Here is a 22,684-nt window from a genome sequence, read left to right on the forward strand (position 1 = left end):
CTGTTTTGTAGGCCCATGCTCAGTCCATTGAGCTACACCCGCTGGGGCTGGTTTTTAAATGAAAACTTGACATTCTATTACCTCAGTTTGTGGAAAGTAACAGATATCTCTAATGTGCATACATACACACATATCTGTATGTGACATAGTATTCATAGTATTTGAGAAGACAGAAGGGTAAAGTTACTTCACTTATGTGAGCCCCATTCCTCTTCTGTAAAATAGGAATGATCATGACAATTTCCACACAGTGTTGGACTGAGGCTTCGGTGATACAGCTAATGTAAGTGTTCCAGCATGGAGGATCTTCACAGAAACAGCAGTGACAGCAAAAACTTCACACATAATCCTGCTATCCCTCTCCCCATAAACAGCTACATCTGAACCAAAATAATCTTTCTTAGGACATCCTTTTAGGGGTAGGGTGCCTGAATTAACCCACCTCTTGGACACCGGGACCTTGGTTTTATAGTCACTTAGCAACCACGCTTTCTCTATATAATAATAGGGTGAGGAATTCTCAGGATTTCATAAACTGGCTGCAAATAACTGAGGCTAATAAGCACATATATTACATATATCCACATATATGCACATACAGACTTCTGTATTTAGAATATACATAATCTGTATTTTAAAGATTTTATTTATTTATTTATTTATTTTAGAGAGAGGAGAAAGGAGGGAGAAAAAGAGGGCAATAAACATCAATGTGTGGTTGCCTCTCATATGCTCACTACCAGGACCTGGCTGCAACCAAGACATATGCCCTGACTGGGAATTGAACTGGCAACCTTTTGGTTCACAGGCCAGCACTCAATCCACTGAGCCACACCAGCCAGGGCCATATTCTGTATTTTAGATAGAGAGAGGGTTGTATGTCTGTCCTGTTCTTCCTCACTAAACTTAGTCATCATGAGGCCCTTGCTGGAGGACAAGTCTTCATCTCCATTGGTGGATGTCTATGGAAGGCTTTGCTGCCTTCTCATGAGTTTCTCAAGATGCCAGAAGGCTGAAAAGATGCTGGAATTGGTTCTACTCTCTAACTTAGGATCTCATGTTTCTCTTTGTTCATTGCATTTGCTCTGCAAATAGTTTCTAATGTGATGAAAAAGAAAATTTAAATTCTCTCTGGCAGAAACAGTCACTTTTAGCTTCAAGTTCAAACTCCAAAACCATTTCCTGGATACCATCATCAAATAGCCCCTGCCTCTATCCTATCCCCACTGTTTGCCAGTTGCTTGGGATTGCGGGTGAGGGAGTGGGATTGTTTAATCTCTTCATGCCCTATATTGTGTTTACTATACCTGTGAATTCCATCTCAGATACCCTGATAAAATAGGTGTTGTTTCAAATGTTACCTGAAGAAATAAAATTGGAATCAAAATTCTAGAGGGTTGACTAAAGTCTCCATAGTAAGAAGTAAAACTTGTAGTTCTGCTAAAAGTAAACATTAGAGTGCCTGTCACCTAAATTCCCTACTCCCAACAGGACTGTGGTTTAACTTGAACCTCACTCTTCTTTGTGTCTGAGCTCCCTGCTTTCAAGGACCTCCAGCCGAATCCCACAGGCTCCCTGATTCCTGTTCTTTGGCTTAAAGCCCATCTGTTTGATATGCAGAGCCTGGACCTGTTTTATTAAGCCCTTCTGTGATTTTTTGAGGCTCTATCATCACCTTGAAATCTTTCCCAGCCATTCTCCTCTCCCTTCTTACCCCAGGAGTGGGTCCAGGTTGCTTATTAATTACATTCTTGAGGCTTGGCAGCAATGAATGCAGTCTGGGAAGGCAGGCTTGCTTACAAGCATGTGATTAGTCACACCCACAGAGAAGAATACTTTGAGAAGGCCAGTTAGCTTAGGTAGTCACAGTTTTGGTTGAGAGTGCCAAGGTCAGGGCTTTTCACCCCAGCTCAGGGGTATAGATCACATAAACCTAACCATGTGTGAGCCGCCTGTCTCCCTGATGCTGACTGTGAGCGCCAAGGGAAAAGACTCAAAGCCACCCATTTCTCCTCCTGGGAAAAACACTCAGAGCGTACATGCTGATTATTGGTGGTGGCTAAAGAGTGTCCACTTCTTAAATGACAGACAAGGTGCTTCTGTGTGTATGTAAATATAAACATACTTTTGTTTTTCTGCACTCTACCCTCTCAAAATAGCACTACACTGTCTTCTGCATTGAATCCAGTGAATGCAGGTATAAATTGTCTAAATCCTACCCCATGTTCAAAGCTTAACTCAAGCCCTACCTCTTCCCAATTCTTGCCATAATCTCTTCACTTCACCACTTATCATACAATTGACACTTTAAATATACTCCTTCATCTGTCTGTAGTCCTTTTCCCCCTTTGCAAATGTGTTTGTTCTCTTCCCAGCTGTATGAAACTGGGATAAGCCCCTTGACCCTGCTTAACCTCAGTTTTTTCATCAGTAAAAGGAGGATTATGCCCTGGCCACGTGGCTCAGTTGGTTGGAGCGCCATCCTGTACACCAAAAGGAGGTCGTGGGCTCGATTCCCTATCAGGGTACGTACCTCAGTTGCAGGTCCAATCCCTGGTCAGGGAGCATGTTGGAGGCAACTGATGGATGTTTCTCTCTCTCTCTCTCTTTCTGTCTCTCTCTCTCTCTCTCCCTCTCTCCCCTCCCTCTCTCCCCCTGTCCCTCTTCCTCCCTCTCCCTCCTCTTCTTCCTTGCTCTCTCTCTAGAATCAATAAAAATATCTTTGGGTGAGGATAAAAAAATGAGAGGATTATAATGATACTTATTCCTACCTCCCAAGAAGAGTGCGTATGCTAGCATATAGAGTAAAGCCAAATGTTGTACAAATAGGAGCTGTTATTACTGCGGTGAGCCCAAGTCCTCTTGACAACAGGAATCCATTCTTACTACTTAATAGCTGTATCCATGGTACCTGCCCCAGTTCCAAGCAGAGGGCAGTCTCAGTGAAAAAGGAAGACTTTTGGCAGTTTTTATATCCGATTCTTCTAATCATCATTCTCATCTTCAATATAACTATATCTTATGAAAAAATGTTTAGTTTCTAAAAAGGCATGTTGCACAGGGCAGCAGGGTGATTTTCTTTTCTTTTTTTTTTTTTTCATCAGTAGTCTTCCTCTATATTTCTTTCTCCCTGTAGCAAACTGGTGTTGGAATTCTTTCTGGCCAATGGCTTTTATGCTCATGAGAAAAAAAATCACACAGTTGGAAGGTATCTGAGAGATGGGAGACCAAATGCTTCATTTCATGAGCGTGGCCACCCAGAAACCTGGGGTTTCCGTCGTTAGTGGCAAAGCAAGGACCAAAACCCCATGTTCAGCTGCTCCTCCAGGCAGGGCATAGGCTGACCCTGACTAATGAAGTGTCAATGATTGTTTTTGCCTGCCATTGGAGGATGTCTTAGGATTGACTAATACTATAGAGCTCTTTCCCAGATCTGTGCATGCATTTTTGTTGTTTGTGAGGATTTAGGAAAAATAGGTTTGCTGATGCTGCAACATCATACACCCTGCTTACTTTCCACACTTCAGGAATTTGTTCATATGTGTTGGTAAACTGGCATCACATCAAGAATAAAAATCCCTTTGTCAGTGGTTGCATTACCCATCAAGTTTCACAACATTCTGTATTGTGAAGCTCAGTGTTTTAGGTGTGTGAAGGATTGAAGGAAACCCCAGTTCCACTTTGCATTTTTAGGTTCTTTCTCAGGGCACTTGTGTGCCTGGCCCTTCCTTCCAGCCTTCCCATAGCCTTTCCTGGTGTGTTGGACAGAACTTTGGGGCCAGGCAGACCTGGGTTCAAACCCCAATTTGGTGGCCTAGAGGAGATGTGGGTTTAGGCAGATCCCTTATTCTCCATGAACTTCAGTTTCCTCATCTGTAAAACACAGACAGTACTGCCTCATTTGTTGGCTTGCCTTGTGTAGAGATATACTGTGTGTAAAGATGGAAGAAGGCATTGGAGGGAGATAATGTCTGTTTCTTATCCAACTCTTCCATCAAGTCCAAGACCTACCTATCAATTAACTTAGTTGTTTATCTCTTATAATACATATACATACCTTTTAATATTATTGGTAGTTCATAAAGAATTTTGTTTTTCTATATAAGATCGCATTCTTTCTTTCTGCTTTTCATGATTTTCCGGGGCTTGGCTGAGAATTTTCAGAAAGCTTAGTGTATAATTTACCCCTTTTGGAGACCTTCCTTCCTCTTGGTTAAAAACAACAACCCACTAAGTTGGGCATCATTTCTAAATTTGAATCTGCTTTTTAAAAAACTGTGATTCACTTGGTTTAAAGAGGGGTTTCTTAGGGACAAATGTATATTTTTCAAGTCCACAAGATTATGTCACAATTCCAAACAGCTATATCTAATTTCTCCTAATAAGGTAAAGGCATGGAGATAGTTTTCTTTCTTGCCTTTTGAATAGAGAAAACATTCCTTTTAAAAAAATATTTATTTTTAGAGAGAGGAGAAGGGAGGGAGAAAGAGGGGGAGAGAAACATCAATGTATGGTTGCCTCTTGCACACCCCCCACTGGGGGCCTGGCCCTCAACCCAGGTATGTGCCCTGACTGGGAATCAAACTTTGGTTCACAGGCAGTGGCACTCAATCCACTGAGCCATACCAGCCAGGGTGAGAAAACATCCCTTTTAAAAAAATTAATTTCTGTTTTTTTGGAATAACACTATAAAATGCATGCAGTCCTCTGGTAGAATTTGGTACAGTGTCAACAGACATTGAATGGTGGGCCCAGAATCTGATACTAGGAGTACAGAAGAGGTGGATCACATCTCTACCTTCAAGGAGCACCCAGGTATGTAAGGGAGACAGCTAAGTAAACAGACAGTCCCTATATAACTCAGAGTCCTCTGAGACCACAGAGGACAAGATCCTAACCCAACTTGGAAGGAAAGGGCTAGACTCGCCTTCCCAGAAGAAGTGACCCCTGGACTCTATATTGAAAAATGAGCAAGAATTTAAGAAGCTGGGAAAGGGCATTACAGGCAGAGGGAGCTGCATGTTCTAAAGGCATATAGGTGTCAGAGGTAAATATAAGTTAGGTATGGTGTAGGGGAACATGGAGAGAAAGGCAGGGGCAGGTTGGGAGAGACTCATATAACACTAAGTTTGGGTTTTATCGTGAAGGCAATGAGGAGCCATTGAATGTACCTCCCAGGGAGTCTTATACCAACAGAAGACCTTGGGGGTTGGAATCCAGCAATTCATTTTACAGATGTGGAAACTGAGGCCAAGGAAGGGGAAGTGATTTCCTTATGGCCCCACAGGTAGTTAGTGGCCAACAGTGTACATCTTTCTACAGACCCAGTGGTGCCGAGGGAGTAGGGCCGAGGGAGCCTTCACCATGAAATTGCAGTGTTGACCTTGCGAAGGCAGATTCTCACAGGAACATTTGGACAAGGATTTATCGGGGGGACTGCATGGTTGGGGTTAATGACCCTAGCATGCCTTTTTGCATATTATGTCCTTTAAAGGAAAGGTCATTGCTAGTTAGAAATGCTCTTTGGCTATTTTTAGGCTCTGTGGTAGGGGGAATTAGTGGAATTCCTAAGGTCAGCTCCAGCTGTTTTTCTCCAAAAGACCAGCTGAATTTTTTATGAGATTTGCTCATTAGGGCTTTTACCCTTCTGTGAGGCATTGTACTGAATCCCAAGTCAGCCTGTCCTGGGAAATCTGTAACAGAACTGGAGTTTGGAGAAAACTAAACTGGAGTTGAGATGGTTGTTGCCCTTTTTATTGTTAAGTGCTAAGTGATGTTAAGTGCTGTCTTAGATGTGTTGGTCCTTCTGGATTACAGCTACTACCTTGCATGATGGTTGGATTTTAAAGACTCAGGTTGTCATCTATGGAAAGAGTCTGGCAAGATGCCTGAGCAGGGGCGGTGCTGATGATATGGTAGTTACCCTGAACATCACCTTTCATTCAGGAATATCACCTCAGCACACTCTACAGGTAGCAGTTCAGACATTCCTTAGGAGTCCTGTGAGGGGAGCTTGCCTGTAGTTATTTGGCATCTCCAATTACAACACTACTCTATTTCGTTTTGAGGGTTGTAGAAAGGCAGGTAAAGCGAAAGCATTCTTCATTTCTTTTAGAATGCATGATGAATCTTTTCTCCTGTTCAATCCAAGGGTGTCTGCTTGGAGCTCATGCTGTGTGGGGAAGGTAAATGGATAAATTTAATTGTATAAATATAATGTTTTGCCATTTATAAAAATGTCTTTCCATATATGGTCTCATTGACCTCCCTGTAGTGATTCAGCAAGGAAGGTGGACAGTGGTGAGTCCTAATTTTAGAAATGAGGAGACTGAGGCTCAGGTAAATGCTGTGTTCATGGTCACCAAGCTAGTAAGTGAGTGACAAGATTTCAAACCAGACCCTGACTTTCAATCTCATGATGATGCCAGCGAGATGGAGGGAACAAAGGCCCATGTTTCTGCTTTAGCGTAAAAGCGGTTTAAGGAATGCCTTTAAAGGAAGGTGACAGTTGCATACCCACCAAGGAATGCCACAGCATCTCCGGCATGGGATTTCTAAACCTAACGGAGTCAAAGGGAACTTTGTTCCCCCAGCTCCGGGACAACAGCTGTTTTCTGAGCTAGGACTCAGTGACATTAAAATAACAATGTGTAACTTATGTTAATGAAAACAATACTCATTTCTTGTTAGTAGGGATGTATAGCAGCTTAGGGGCAATAAGCAAAGAGAGTGGGTCTTTCTTACAAAATTTCCATCTTGGGAATTCTGTCGAACACTGGCAGGATTTCTCTCCACTCTCTGAAGTGGAGAAAAGGGAGGCCATCCTTACTACATACAGAACAGGAAGCCTGAAGAGGGCCTCCCAGTAGTTCAGTGACTTATTCAGTGTTTAAAAGATTTTTTTCACTACTATGTGCAAGGTACTGTGTGGTTACAAAAATGAAGTGGACATAAACCCTTCCATTACAGTCTAGAAGTGGGAATTTCATGTGTATGTAAGTTACTATAATGTTTGTGTAATTACTGAATATTTATTATGTTGAACACCTATGCATGAACTTTAATCTTCTCAACAACCTGGCAAGACAGATATAATGCCCATTTTACAGATATGAAGCTTGAGGCTCAGAGAAGCTGAGTAACTAGCACATTGTACTAGGGTCTCTCTGATGCTGGGGCCTGTGCTTCAGATGAGAGTATACAGATACAGGCTCTGAAGGCTCAGTGAAAAAAGTAGTTACTGCCAGCTTGTGGAAAGAATATTTGTGAGGAGAAAGGGGGGCTGCAGGAGCAGCTTCATGGAGCAGGTGTCTTGTAGGCTGTGATTTGAGTGGTAGGTAAGGTTTGGGCATGCACAATATAAGAGAAAGACATTCTAGGCAAAGAGAACAGCAAAAACAAAGGTCTGGCAACGACAGTACAGACGTGCTATTCAGTGGTTTTGCTGGAGTTCATGGGGTAGGAATGTTGGATAGGAAGCTTGGAACAAGTAGGATGTCAATACTAGGATAAGGAATTTGGACTTACTCTGCCATCAGGGAAGAGTTAGGGGAGGTTTTTAAGTCAGAGTATGGCAGAGTTGAAGTGGGGCTTTGGAGTGCTATGTGCATCCAGCTGGACTGTGTACGGTAGACAGAAATGAGGGAGAACCAGGAATAAAAGAAGCCACATTCAGAGACAGTTACTAAATGAGAGGTAGAAAAGGAGAGAAAGGGTTTAATTGGAGAGTGGTTGCAGAGATTCAATCAACTGAATCTGGCACCTGATGGGCCGTGGGGCAAGAAGAGGAAAGCATCCACCTTGCTCTTGCTTATGAGGATTTATTTCATCAGCAGAGTTCCAGGCAATAAACTGAGAATTCAAAGACGAATAAGGTACATTATCTGTCCTCAGACTGTGTATTGTTTTTTTTTTTTTTTATTGCAGTAACAAATGACCACGAACTTAGTGACATGAAAGAACACAAATGTATTATCTTATAGTCCTGGAGGTCAGGAGTCTGAAATGGGTCTCACAGAATAAAATCAAGGAGTTGGCAGAACTGAGTTTGTGCTGGAGGCCAGAGGGGAAAATCTCTTTCCTCTCCTTTTCCAGCCACCAGAGGCTGCATGCCTTCCTTGCCTCATGGCCCCTCCGTCTTCAAAGCATATCACTCTAACTGTCTTCATCCCCTCATCTCCTCTGACTATCCTTCTTATGAGGACCTGAGATTACATTGAACCAAACTAGATAATCCAGGATAATCTCCCAATACAAGATTCTTTTATTTTTAATTAAATTTATTGGGGGTGATATTGGTTAATAAAATTACATAGGTTTCAAGTATATAATTCCATAACGTGTCATCTGTATATTGTATTGTGTTCACCACCCACCCATAGTCCAGTCTCTTTCTTTCACCATTTATCCTCCTTTAACCTTTTCTATCTCCCCCCACCCCTTTCTCTCTTGTGGTCACCATACTATTGTCTGTATCTATGAGGGCGTTTTGTTTTTTTTGCTTAATCCCTTCACCTTTTTCACCCAGCCCCCCAATCTCCTCCCATCTGACAACTGTCATTGTGGTTTCTGTACTTATGAAGTCTGTTTCTATTTTGTTTATTCATTGGAGTCCACATATAAATGAAATCAGATGGTACTTGTCTTCCTCTGACTGGCTTATTTCACTTAGCATAATGTTCTCCATGTTCATCTATGCTGTCCCAAAAGATAAGATTTCTTTCTTTTTTATCACTGAGTAGTATTCCACTGTGTAAATATACCATAGCACTTTTATCTACTCATATACTGATGGACACTTGGGCTGCTTCCAAATCTTGGCTACTGTAAATAACACTGCAGTGAACATAGGGGTGCATATATTCTTTTGAATTAGTATTTCAAGCTTCTTTGGATATATTCCCAGAAGTGAAATTGCTGGATCATAAGGCAGTTCCATTTTTAATTTTCTGTGGTAACTCCATACTGCTTTCCATGGTGTCTGCACCAGTCTGCATTTCCACCAACAGTGCATGAGGGTTCCCTTTTCTGCACATCCTCACCAGCACTTGTTGTTTGTTGACTTAGCGATGATGGCCATTCTGACAGATGTGAGGTGTTATCTTACTGTGGTTTTAATTTGCATTTCTCTAATGATTAGTGATGTTGAACATCTTTACATATGTCTGTTGGCCATCTGTACGTCCTCTTTGGAGAAGAGTCTATTCAGAGCCTCTGTCCATATTTTAATTGGATTGTGTATTTTTTTTTGGTGTTCAGTTTTATAAGTTCTTTGTAAATTTTGGATAGTAACCCCTTATCAGATGTATCATTGGTGAACATGTTCTCCCATTCAGTGGGTTGTCTTTTCATTTTGTTATAGTTTCCTTTGCTGTGCAAACCCATCACAAGATTCTTAATCACATTTGTAAAGTCCCATTTACCACGTAGTACCATATTTACAAGTTTCAGGAATTAGGATGTGGGCCTCTTTGGAGGACCATTATTCTGCCTACCACAGGGAGTTAGCAAATACTGTACATCTATGGAAGATAACTTGCCAAACTTTTTTAGCCCCACTCTTGTAATCTTTCTTGGCTTTTCCTCTATGCTGTTGAATTGTCTTGGTTTTTCCCTTCCAATGTCTGTTTTTCTTTCCTTTGTTCAGTGAACGAGGCACTGGCTGTATGCCAGGCACCTTGCCAGGGGCTGGGGACACAGGGATGCCAAGACCCCTTTGTGCCCACCGCCAGAGGGAGCAGAACTGGATGAGGGCTATTAATGTTGAACCAGAGACCACAATGTCAGACTCTTGACTTTTGATTTTCTAAAGCTGAGGTCTAGGCCTAAGATGAGAAAATTTAGAAGAATTCTTGGTGATTTAAAAATGGGAACTTCTCCACTCCAAACTTCCAACATCAAATTTAGATTTTTAAAAATCTCCTTAAAGGCCTGGTGGGAAGGATAGGGGAGTGTTGGCGGAAATCAAGATTTTGACTCTTGAAATGGGTGGGAGGTCGAAGGTGGGGGAGAGTGCGATGAGGAAAACAGGAACAGCAGCGGCAGTAGCATTCCAACCTGAGGCAGCTCGGGAAGGGGACCCAGTTAGTGAAATGCTGGCAGGCCACTGTCACCAGGCACTTGTGGAGCAGTTGCTATGTCCCGTACCAGTTTACTCATAGCCTAATGTTGTCTTCAGAGCAACCCTGTGAAGTGCTGCCCACATGGTACAGACCAAGACACAAATTCAGAGTCCTTAGGGGAACTACCAAGGGACTAATAAAAGAACAATCCCCTTCTGACTGTTGGCTCCAAAACCAGTGTGTTCCACTCCATCACAGTACATGGATGTCGTAGGCATTATTCACTTACATCAGTTTCAAAATGTGTCTCTTTAGAGGATGGAGAGGAGCAAGGAGGGAGGACCTCACACATGGTAGCATCTTGATGTACCTTTGGGATGGTTAATGGCCTGGCCAGAGGGGTTTGGGTATGTCTGGGCTAGCGAGGCAAGTGAGGCACCCAGGACACAAATCTGTGCAGACAAGGATATGTGAGGGCTGATGCTGCACAGGTGGTACCCTGAGAGTGGGTGTCTCCTTAAAGTTTGTGCCCGAAGTGCGTCACTTTTAAGGAGGCCTTGCTCTCAGGGTGCCGCAGGTGCGGGTGCTATGCTCATGCAACCCTACCTTCTTACTTTGTGCCTTCATGCCCTGCTTGCCTCACCCCAGGTCCTGGGTTCAAGCAGGAGCCAAAGAGAGGAGAGGACCATTGGTTCAGTGACCACAGTGCTGGCTGCCCGTTAACAATCACCTAGGCAGTTTAAAAAAAAATCCAGATATACCAGTAAAATCAAAATAGCTGTGAGGAGATGGAGGGTGAAGAGACCCGGCATGGGTATATTTTTAAAAAGCTTCTCAGGTGTTGCTAATGTAGTGAGGTTTGGGAAGCCCTAAGTTAATACATCTAGAGAGAGTCCCTCACTCTCAGGCCGGATAGGAATGTACATATTTGCATAAAAATGAGGCTTTATATAGTCCCTTTAAAGTCTGAGTTGGGGATTGCTACAGTTCAGTTAACTTTATGATCCTGGGTTTAATTCCAGCATGGTTAATAAATCAGTTGGTTCTTCTACTCCTGTCCTCTGAATTTAAAACCTAGAAAATAATTAAATCTAGAATTCATCTGTAATGCCTGCTGTTACCACTGTGCTGGTTTCGGGATCATTGCAAAATGCAGCCCAACCCATTTATTAGCCCGTCTGCAAATCCTTATTTAGGTTGAAATTGTGTATGTCCAGGCAGATGAAGATGGTGTACTCTGCATGTCCCAGCTCTCACATTAGGTAGCTGTGTGACCTTAAGCAGTTGGTCTAACCCCTCTGCGCCTCAGCTTCCTCATCTGTGCAAAGAACTAGTTATGACTGATTCAGCTGTTACTTCAGTTTTGTGTTAGCTCATTACAGCTAGAAAACAGATGAACATGCCAACTTTACAAATTGCTGTGCTCTTTAACCAGTCATCAACCATTTCTGACCTGTTAGGATCCTTTGTAGCTGTGATTCCCAAAACCTGGCCAAACAGCTGCATCATGTGGGAACACTTCAGAAAATGCAAATTCCTGGGTCTCATCCCTGAAGAATTGGACTCAGTAGGACTTGAACAATCAGTGTCTGGGAATCCGCTGCTCATCAGCCAGAGCTGGATACACGCAGTAGTAATAAATACCGGCAAAGTGATAGAACTCCCAATTCTGATTTCACTATAGAGTTCATAGTGGACAGAGAGCGTATTTCTCCCAGGAAGCCTTTCCTGGCCCCCTGAGACTACATTAGGCCTCCCCACTGCCCCCCACCCACAGGTTAAGAGTTTTATAGCAGGAAGCTCTTCTGCTTTGTAGGACTTCTTGGGCCTGTTCAACATCTGCCCTCCTTTCCAGAAGACAAGGTCTGAGGGCAGAGACTGTGCACTGGCAGAATGTTGGGACATACAACTTACCCTGTTCCTGCACTGAGATCTGGGACTGTGGATGTTGCCATTCCAAGGGGAGAGGACATGTCTGCCTGGCAGTGTGCACTTCGGGGGGCTCCTGGTGCTTCCCAAGCCGGGAAACCATCGTGAGCCCATGGGTGTGCTGGCTTGTGCAGCAGCTCCCAGCACCTCAGACCGCCCTTGTTCTAGTGTCTCCCAGTTCCTTCTCAAAGTGTTTGTTGTCAGAGGGAAGCCATCCCTTTTGGAGATCATCGTTTTTTAGAAGTGATTTGAGTTTTCAGCCTGAATGTGAAGTTTTAAAATGAATTTTTAGCTGCCCATTCACCCAGCTCCTTTTTTTTCTTCACTTCTTTTATCTTTTCGTTCAAACCCACAAAACTATAGATTAAAGGAGTGATCCTGGCACATTTATCAAGCCTGGAAAATGTGAAAAATTCAGGTTCCAATTTGCTCTCTTGGCATTTTTGGCCCCTCGATTCCAGACCTCAGGTGCTGTCTCCCCCTTTATACCCTATAGCTTTAGTTTTAGTCTCCTTTTGAACATCTTTGTGGTTTCATAGCCCACTGCTCTCGGTCAAAAGGCCCACTTGCATCTCTAATTCAGCCTTCCAGGCTCACTGCGTTTCCTCTCTTTCCTAAATCCCTGTGGCCCCAACACTTGGTTTGTGCCTCCTTTGTCAGTACTTAACATGGTACTTGTATGAGGGTTAGTTGTGTATAATGCTATCTTCCTTTTATGGCTCATTATCTTGCCCTTGGTTGGGGCTTGATTGAAATATTTAATTCCTATGGATACCATAAGTCTAAAGTTGAGGCCTAAGAATGGCAAAAACAAGCCTTTCAGAAACCTAAGGACATCATCTTTAGGTTTGAATATGGGATTAAGGGAGAGGGGAGTTGTCACATATAAGTAGTCTTTCCCCTGTCGCTTAGTCTGAGATTGCCAGGTCAGTCTGTGGGAAAGAAACATTAGTGGTGGGCCCCATCAGCCTGGAGTTGGGGGAGCTAAATGCAGTGGAAAAATAGTTTTCACCTTTGGAAGAATCCTCACAAAGGTGAAAGCTTTGTATCTTGAGGTTGCCTTCAGTTTTGCCATTTCATTTGTTCCTTTACAAAAAAATAAACCAGAAACACTTGATAACTTCTTTCCATTACACTACATTCTGTCATTGATTCGCTTCTTCATAGGTTCAATTCATCTGTTCCTTTTATTTCTTCACTCAACTCACTCCTTTTTGAGAGGCCACCTTAGACCGGTCACTAGACAATGAATTATTCCCCCCCGCCCCGACAAAGCCCCATTTAGGCAGAACATTAGGCTGAATCATCTGCATGTTTTAAACAGAGTGATGAAAGCCCTGACCACACCGAGACTGGAACATATTCATGTAGCATGTTTCCTGACCGTGCTGTGGACAAAATCTGCTGTTCACATGAACACATTTTTACATAAGCATATAACAAAACATTCTGATTGATTTAAATATGTAAGGTGGGTTTTTTTTAGTGCTAGTCTCTGGTTCCAGGGATTTCTACCATTCTACAGGGCTAATGGGCATGTGTATAAATACCTGCATGTTGACACAGGTGCCCTTTTCCCTCTGTCCCACGCTTGTCCTTTCCCCCCAATGTCTGTCCATGAAAACACCCAAAGGGCCCAATCGTGCTCCTGTTCCTGGCAGGTTGTGCACAGAAGAGCATGCCGTGAGTTGAGGGCCCAGGCCTGACGGTCACAGGAAATGATGGTGAAGAAGGAAGGAGCAGAAGGAGGAACAGCAGGGTGAAAAAACTGGCCTGGGAATCAGGAAACCTAGGGTGCTAGACTCATCTTTGTCTCTAACTACTGTGTGAGCTCTCTGAGAATAAGGGGGCTGGTGATGTAGTGAAGGTTAAAACCATTGGCTTTAGAATCTTATAGCCCTGCGTTGAAATCATGTCCTGGTGGAGCAACTATAGACAAGTTATCGAGCTCTGCGAGCCCAGTGTTATCTGCATTGTGTGAAGAATGCCTGCTTTACTGGGTGGTCAGAGGGATTCACTGAGGTTATGTGTGTAAAGTACTTTGCACCACCTGCTCATTTTTTAGTCCAGAGAAAAATGACCAAGATCATAAGAGGTTTAGAATACACCAAGTGAGGGACAGCTGAAGGAAAGAGGAAGTTCATCTTAGCCCTCAACAACAGAGACATGAAAGCTTTCTTTCTTTTAAATGTGTGTGAAAAGGAGGAGTGAGCTGAGGGTTGCAGGGCAAACTGGAGGCAAAAGGTGGAAATTACAGGCAAGTTCAACTAAATGCCGACTAAACCTGAGAAGTGGAACAGCCCAAAAGGGAAACTTTCTGCTTTCGGCACGGTGTCCTGGCAGCGTGGCCTCTGGTCTGGTGACTGCCAGGCCAGTGCACTGTGAGAAGATCTTTCTGCCAGGAGGGAGGTGAGCAAATGTTCTCTGATCGTCTCACTCCACTCATTCTTTCCTAGGCTTTTCCTAAACTGTTCGTGGTTATTCCATTTGTCCTTTGATGCCACTGTGACTTAGGAAGTTTCCAAAAGCTTTTGGTTTTATGTGTGATGGATCGCCCCTGGTGGGGGTGAGCCTCTTAATTAATCAGGCCTGTTTCTGTCCTGCACCATTCTCCCCAACCCCACCCCACCCCAACTCAAGCGCATTTGTCCCTGCTTTCCTTCTGCCTCCCAGGCTTTTCTTTCAAGGCTTCCTGCGTGATGTCACGGGACTGTCAGAACAATTTGCCTCTCTTCCGAAAACCTCATCATGTGAGAGTCACTACTTACTCGTGCTTTCCTCCCCTTCCTTGGGGTCTGCAGGCCTTGGTACAACAACAGCCAGCCAGGACCCTCCTTGCCACTCCTTGCCAACTCCAGAAGGAGTTGGAAAACAAATGCTTTTGTTAACCAGGCTTTAACCTGGGTTGCAAGAGGCAGGGTGATTGAGATTGGAGCCACAAGCCTAGCTCTTCTCTTTGCTGCCACCAAAAGCAAGGACCAACTGTTTGGGGCCTTGGTTTCTTTCTCCAGGTTAACTTCTGGACAGTTGCCAGGAAAAGTATTGGCTTTATCGATATGGCACAGCAGGGCTGATGCATGGAGACTGAACTAAGCATAGTCTGTATTCGGAGCCCTCGAATTGCCCCTGTGTGCTGCTGTTCCAGCTGCTGCTCAGTCCTTATTTGTCCCTGATGGTGTCCTCCTGCATTCTCACCAGAGCTTCACAGTGACTTCCATAAGGAGGGAAAGCAGGACTAAATAGACTCATTATGTAGGTGAGAAAACTGAAACCACATTGTCACACAGAGGATCTGGGGCTGGAACTTGATGAATAATGTGGACCCGATTTTTCAGTTATGGGCCTTAGAGCCAGGTTCGTGTGAAGGGGACCTATGTTCATGTGGTAAATACTCGAGTGTGTAGCAGGAGCCAGAAGCCAGCCACAGGGGCAGGTGCTGGGGATACAGAGCACTCAGAGGCCCTGGCCTTGCTCGTCAGCTAGTGAGGGACAAAGACGAGTAGGCAGGGATTCGAGACAGCGTGAGGTGCCCTCACTGAGGATGTCAGTTGCTAATGGAACACACTGGGGGGACCTCTGACCTGGCCTTGAAGGTTAGGGGAGGCTTCTGGGTGTAAGTGACATTTAACTTGAGATTCAAATGGTACCAGCTCAAAAAAGGATATTTCAGGAGAAGGAACAGTGTATGCCCAGACCTGGAGGCAAAAGGAACTGACCAAGCTCAGTGTGGCCAGGGCCTGGGGAGAAGAGCTTGGAGGAGAAAACAGGCGTTAATTTCTGTAGAGTCCTACAGGCCGTGGTAAGGACTTGGAGTGATTTTTTTGGTTTGTTTGTTTTTTTAGAAAAATCACCCAGCAGCATTCAGAGGAGGGGCGGGAGGAAGGGCTGAACCTAAGGAGAACATTTTGTTCAGTGGGAGCTACTCCTTCTGTGAACCCATCAGGAATCCCTGTGGCCAAAATCCGTCCCTCCAAGTTTTTGCACTGAAGTTGTCCCCATGCTGACCGCCAGCTGTGGGCCAGTGATTCTTTGATGTTAAGCAGAGAATGAGGGTCCAGAGCCAGACAGAAGACTCTTTTTTTTTTTTTTTTTTTAAGATAGAGGGGAAGGGAGGGAGAAAGAGAGGGACAGAAACATCAATGTGTGGTCGCCCCTCACAAGCCACCCACTGGGGACTCAACCTGCAATGGGGGCATGTGCCCTAACTTGGAATCAAACCAGAGACCCCTTCATTTGCAGGCCAGTGCTCAATCCACTGAGCCATAGAAGCCAGGGCCCAGACAGAAGACTTTTGTTCTGCTTCCTCAGTTTGAGAAATCCATGTGGAGGGGAGAATTAGATGAGATGTAAGCATTGGGGTGGCTTATTCTGACAAAGCCACTAGTAAATGCCAGACCCACAAAACACAAGCTTGGTGGCAGACACCTCCCTGAGACTTGAACTCCTCATTTGGAAAACACTGATAACAAAATACCTCCCTAGATCTTGTGAGGAGTCTATGAGATGATATATGTAAAGTGCCAGGCACATAGGGAGTACCCAGTAAATATTCATTCTCTTTTTTTTTTCCTGCCTTTCTTGATGCTGTTTCATCTCAGAGAAAAAGCCAGAAATCTTATAGCCCTTACAAAGCCTCATATGGGCCTGGCAAGGTAGCTCAGTTGGTTAGAGCATCGTCCCAATATGACAAAGTTGTGGGTTCGATCACTGGTCAGGGCACATACAAAAATCAACCAATGACCCTGGCTGCTGTGGCTAAGTGGATTGAATGCCAGCCTGCAAACTGAAAGGTTGCTGGTTTAATTCCCAGCCAGGGTACATGCCTGGGTTGCCGGCCAGGTCCCTGGTTGGGGGTGCATGAGAGGCAACCACGCATTGATATTTCTCTCTCACTTTCTCCCTCCCTTCCCCTCTTTCTAAAAATAAATACAATCTTAAAAAAAAGTCCACCAATGAATGCATACATTAATGAAATGACAGATATTTTTCTCTCTCTGTCTCTCCCTCCCTCCCTATTCCTCTCTCTCTAAAATCAATCAATTAAAAAAAAACAAGCCTAATTCAGTCCGGTCTATTTCCTTTCCAACTTGCTCTATCCTGTCTTCTTCCTGGCACACTCTGACGGTTCTGCACTGGCCTCCTGGCTGTTTCTTGACTTGCAGACACACCCCCACCTCAGGAACCTCTGGTATCTGCATGGCTTGTTTCCTCACCCCTGTCATGTTTTTGTTCAAACGCCATCTTCTCTGCGAGGTCTACCCTAAACACTCTCTTTGAAACTCCAACTCCCTCACCCCAACCCTTATGATTAATTTCCTTCCCTGCTTTGTTTTCCTCTATGACCCTTTTCATCTTCTAACAGGTGACATGATTCATTTATTTAGTGTGATTTTTTAATTTATTTTTTATTACTGAGTTTGAACATTGTCTCCTTCAACTAGCATGTAAGCTCCACAAAAGACCAGAAATTTATTTCTGTCTTATTTATAGCCGTATCTTTAGTGCTGAGAACAGTGCCAGGCACAAAAGGCTCTCAATAAATGTTGAATGGATGAAATGTTCAATTAGCTCCCATGATACGCAGCACCTAGAATATTGGGAGTTGGGGGAGAACCTGGTACTGAAAAGTCTCAATAGCCACCTGTGGGCTCCCTGCTATCTGATAGGGTGTGACTCCTGGCTAATCAATTAGGAGTCAAGGGTCCCAGCCCTTCACTCCTTTGTCTGTAAAAGGAGGATACTGCCCTTTGTCTCACTAACAGTTTATTTTTAGGAAAAACTTTTAACCCTTAGAAGCTTTTACACAGAAGCACAGCTTTGCTTTTGGTTCTCTGTGAGGGTGTGGAAACCAGCATTTCCCTCTTAGCAGCCCTGCCAGCTACCACTGCGGGACAAGTGTTTTTTCTCTTTTGTTCTCTTCCTGTCCCCTCATTGAACTTCAAAACAACCTCTCACTGGACCATATGGCAGTGTAATGCCTCACTGGGGACATAGCTCCCGGAATGTGGCTTGAATCTATTTCCTTCCCAGACTTTGAGATCTAAGGAAGTTACTGTGCATGAAAGAAAGCAACTGTACATGAAAGAATTGAGATAGCCATCCCCTGGTGAAGTTGTGTGTTTGGATTGGGTCCATTCATTCGTTTACTTACTCACTTGTTTATTCATCCAGAGACTCACAGTCAAATGGGAGAGACTAAAGGCAGATAAATAATTACATCAGTGGAGTTATCTAATGGAGGAAAAAGTTTTTGTAAAGTCAAGTTTCTGCTACAATAATATTATATCACAACCAACAAACTTTAGTGGCTTTCAACAACAAATATTTATTTCTTGCTTCCATATCTGCAGGCCAGCAAGGGTGACCTGCTTCAGGTGGGTTAGGTTCTGGTCAGTCCTTATATTTTTCTGGGGCCAGACTGAAGAGGCAGAGGCAGAGACCTGGGCAAGCTCTCCTGTGGCACATGCAGCAGCATAAGAAGCCAAGCCAAACCATGCAGGGCACATCCACAGCCCGTGCTTACACCACACTTGTTACATTCCATTGGCCAAAATAAGTCACAGGCCAATCCCAATGTGAGGAAGGTAGGGATGAATACTCTGCTCACTCTAGCGGCAACATGGTTGCATAGTTCTCTTTCAGGTAGGGGATGAAGAGTTAGGAGCAATAAGAAAATCACCTACATCATTTAACTCTGGCTATGGAAGGTAGGGGAGGCTCCTTGGGGGTGGAGACTTTCATCTTGAAAGCTGAGTAGTTTTCAAGATGAACAAGCAGGCAAATACATGCAAAATGTCACAAAAGAGAATGAAGTACTGTCTTCATATTTATTGGAGTAGTCTCTGTGGGCATTTTGTAAAGAGATACAGGAAAATAAAACAAAGGTCTTCAGAGTACCTGTCGATGAAGGACAAACTTTGTGGGGGAGATAGGAAACGTAATCCAAAGAGAAAAGGAAAATACAAGTATACAACCAGGTACACTCTTACCCAGTTGGATGAATTCACTCAGTGAGGCTGCTTTACTAAACTCCTGGTTTTTAGTCTCTGTTGTATATGCAGCAGTGCACTTATGAAAAGGGCCCCAAAACTGGAGCTGAGGGTCTGTGAGTCCTGCCCGGCTGTGGCATTCTTCAGGTCTCCACTTCTCACTGCACATGGGTTTAAGATGCCTCAAAGAAAACAGGGTTCTTGCCCATTGTCCCCATTTAAAATGCTCACTTTGGAGGATGGGGTGTTTTGAAATTCTGCCTCTTTTTTTCCCCTAGTTTATGTACACATGCCAGTAAGTATTCTTTCTCCTCAGATATGAAGGAGACAAGCTTGGTGAGTTGCTCTAGGCCCAGCAAAGGTTAGAGGTGGGACTAGGGGAAGAATAACAACTCCCACTGTTTTTTGCAAACTATGTCTACCTAGTACTAGCTTTCCTGTCATTATGGAGGACAGGTATAATCCACTGTGACATTTGTACTCATGAAGTGAGTGTTGGTGAATTTTTATTTGTAATTTCTTACCCATAGTCACTTGACAACTTGAATCACATCTCCCTGGCCTTGCTGACTTTTACTGTGACTTTTTAGCCCAGTGTTCCATGAGTTTGAGAACCAGCTTCGTTCTGAAAACATGCCTTTCCTCAGTGAATTGTTAAACACTGACAGGCGTGTGTGCGTGCTCTCCATTTTGGCAGTCTGGAATTGAGTTGAAGCGTGTTTCACGACCCACTTGCCATTTGCTCAAGAAGCCAGCAGAACTGGTTTCCTGGTCTCAGAAATGATCTCACATGGTCTGTTTTCCTCCCAGGCATGTTTTAAATCTTGTAATAAAGAGCAATGCTTATAGGAATTACCTCTCACTGCTGTCTACTGTCTCACATCTCTCCAGGTAGGTGATGCTCAGATGCTGCTCACCTCCCTTGAGTTGGTGACGAGGACCAAAGGAGAATCAACTGTGTCTAAGACTAGTCCAGAGAAGGCGTGTGAGTGGAAATGCAGCTGTAGGAACAAGTGACCTGGCTGGCAAGGAATGCAGCTTCCTCCTCAGAGCCTCTTCTACACGTCGTCCTGCAGACCACTCCTGCCTCACGGGAAAGGCCGCTTAGGAGTTTGCAATTGGCCACCTAAAACTTTTGCTGAGCCAAAACAAGACTTTTGCTACAGAACTGAACAAGATATTATCTCATTTCACTTTTGCATCTTTTAGTCATCCAGGCTACAGTCAGAGTTGTTTAGCTTTGAGATCCTCAAGCCAGATTTGTTACTGTTATTTTTGCATATGCCTTTCAAAATGATCGACTTAAGCTTCCTGACGGAGGAGGAGCAAGAGACCATCATGGAGGTTCTGCAGCGGGATGCGGCCCTGAAGAGGGTTGAAGAAGAGAGAGTCAGGTATGGGCCTGGAGGTCCCTGGGTGTGGGGGTGGAAGGGCCAGTCTGTAAGGAGATGAGACGTGTTTTTTTTTTTTTCTCAACCATAAGTGGTAGTTCTGACTTGGAGCCTGAATTTATGGGTTCCAATTTTAGGTTTACTTCCTGGATGGGACTTTTTCCTCCTTGGTGTCTCTTAATTTATCCCATAGGACTCCTGCCAGAAAAGATTAAAAACCTAACTAAAGTCCTTCAACTTATTAAACACTGAATTAAAAATGAAACATTACGTATACACATATATATAAACACCTACATCTACATCCATGTATATGGATGTGTGTGTATATTTATATCCATATTCTTGTAGAAAACACTTTCTTAAACTGAATTATGGACCAAATTAGGGAGGTTTTAAACTTGCAAATTTTTAAAAGAAAATAAATGGGGAGATAGCTCATATTTCTGCATACTTTCAGAGAGGTTTGGTTTCAACAGCAATTAAAGTTGCCTCTGCCAGAGCCGGTTTTCCGTTTGTGTCCCACCAGAAGGAGTGGCAGCTCTGACACACTGTCCTTGTTGGGAGGAGCCCAAGTGTTCCACGTCCACATTTCTGCTGCTTTCCCTCACCAGTATGGTAGGAGGAGCATGACATCAGGAGGGTGAAGGAGCCAGCTTGCCTCTGGGCCCTGCCATCTGTTGCCTATGTAATCTCAGGCTTTGGAGGCAGCAAAAGGCTTCCTCAGTATAAGGCAGTATTAACTGCATGATCCCACCCCAGGAGTTATCCTAAAGGAACACATCCTCTCAGAGGACGAGATGGAGAAAAAGAACCATGTTCTTATTTTCTGGCACACAGAACCAGGAATAATGGATTTATTTGCACCGTTTCCCATATTTTGACCCTAACTGAACACAGATGCTTTACAAATGAACATGCTGAAATTCACTCCAGGCAGACCAGAGTGTCTGATTATGGCTTCTACTACTATTTTGTATATAGGCAGTGCTTAACAAGTTGCAAAGGGCTTACATACCCATTATTTCTTCTGAGCTCACAACACTCTTATGCCTTTAGGGGGATGTAGGAGGATATAATTTCACTCACTCTGATATGTGGAGAAATTGACTTTGAGACAGGTCAGGTGACTTGCCCGAGCTCATACAATTGGTCAGTTCAGAAGTGAGAATCAAATCCTGGCCTTCAGGTACTCTTCACTAAGTCCACCTTCTCTCCCTGAAAAAGGAATAGCAGACAGGCCACCCTGGGACATGGCCGTGGGAAAGGGGGTGGCTGTCTTGGTGTGAGGTAGCACACTGAGCTGTGACAGTGACAGGAGGTTGCTGTAGGTAGTGGAGATCATGAGAATGGGGATCTTGTCATGCTCCTCCCCCCAGGTCACCTGCAGTGCTCCAGGCACCTGGACAGGGCACTGCTCTCCATGCTCAGCAGGTAAGGTGCCTTGAGCAGTTTCCCCAGGAGGGACAGAGGATTTACACTAATCAGCCATCAGAGCCTGTTGGTAGCATTAAGGCTTTACCCATGCAGAGTTTCTGAAGCCCTTTTGTGAATGTTATTCTCTTATGCTCCAGGCAGGACTGTTACACCCATTTTAGAAGTAAGGGCGGAGGCAACACAGATACAATATTAGTTGAGTCTTTTTTAAAATTTTAAAACTTGAATTAATGGGGTGACATTGGTTAATTAAATTATATAGGTCTGAGGTGTACAGTTCTCTAATAGACCATCTGTTTATTGGATTGCGTGTGTACCACCCCAAGTCAAATCTCCTTCTGTCACCATATTAGTTGATTCTTAATGCACACTGGGAATTGGGGATTCTATTAGCCTCTCAGAAGATGGGATGGAGGAAGCAGTGGGTCCTCTTCCTACTTCAGGAAGATGGGGTTGTGAATACTGGTTTGCTGTGAGTTCCTTCAGTTCCTTCCACTTCCATGCTGTTATGTGTGGTCTGCAATTCTGCCTTCTCTACCAAGCCACCTTGTGACAGAGATTTGTTCTCCCCTACCTTCTGTATTTTCTTGGCCCCTGGAATTCCAGGCTGCTAAGTCAGCCCTGGCCAGAGAGGCTCAGTGGTTGGAGCATCATCCAGAAACTGAAACATTGCAGGTTTGATTCCCAATCAGGGAGCATACCTGGGTTGCAGGGGTGCCTGTGACCCCCAATTCCAGCGTGGATCCCCGGTCTGGGTGCATACAGAGGCAACCTGCTGATGCTTCTTTTACATCTGTGTTTCTCTCCCTTCCTCTCTCTCTCTAAAAAAGCAATTGAAAATGTTCTCAGGTGAGGATTAAAAAAATATGCAGAGTTC

The 22,684-nt window shown here is 44.0% G+C and overlaps 1 protein-coding gene across 12 annotated transcripts in view; it reads left to right on the forward strand.

Annotated features, from left to right (window-relative positions):
* Window positions 1-22,684, forward strand: part of SYTL2 (synaptotagmin like 2) — a 104,908-nt gene that overhangs the window by 25,701 nt on the left and 56,523 nt on the right. For 11 of the 12 annotated variants that reach the window (XM_036028717.1, XM_036028718.1, XM_036028716.1 and 8 more), the window contains exon 2: window positions 19,871-20,373. In XM_036028717.1, the coding sequence (XP_035884610.1) occupies window positions 20,261-20,373 (113 nt within the window). In that variant the 5' untranslated portion in view covers window positions 19,871-20,260. Of the gene's footprint in view, window positions 1-14,923; window positions 15,247-19,870; window positions 20,374-22,684 lie in introns of those variants that run through there. The other variant, XM_036028715.1, reaches the window with a different exon arrangement.

The sequence above is a fragment of the Phyllostomus discolor genome, chromosome 6, assembly GCF_004126475.2.
Source record: "Phyllostomus discolor isolate MPI-MPIP mPhyDis1 chromosome 6, mPhyDis1.pri.v3, whole genome shotgun sequence".
NCBI classification, from domain to species: Eukaryota; Metazoa; Chordata; class Mammalia; order Chiroptera; family Phyllostomidae; genus Phyllostomus; species Phyllostomus discolor.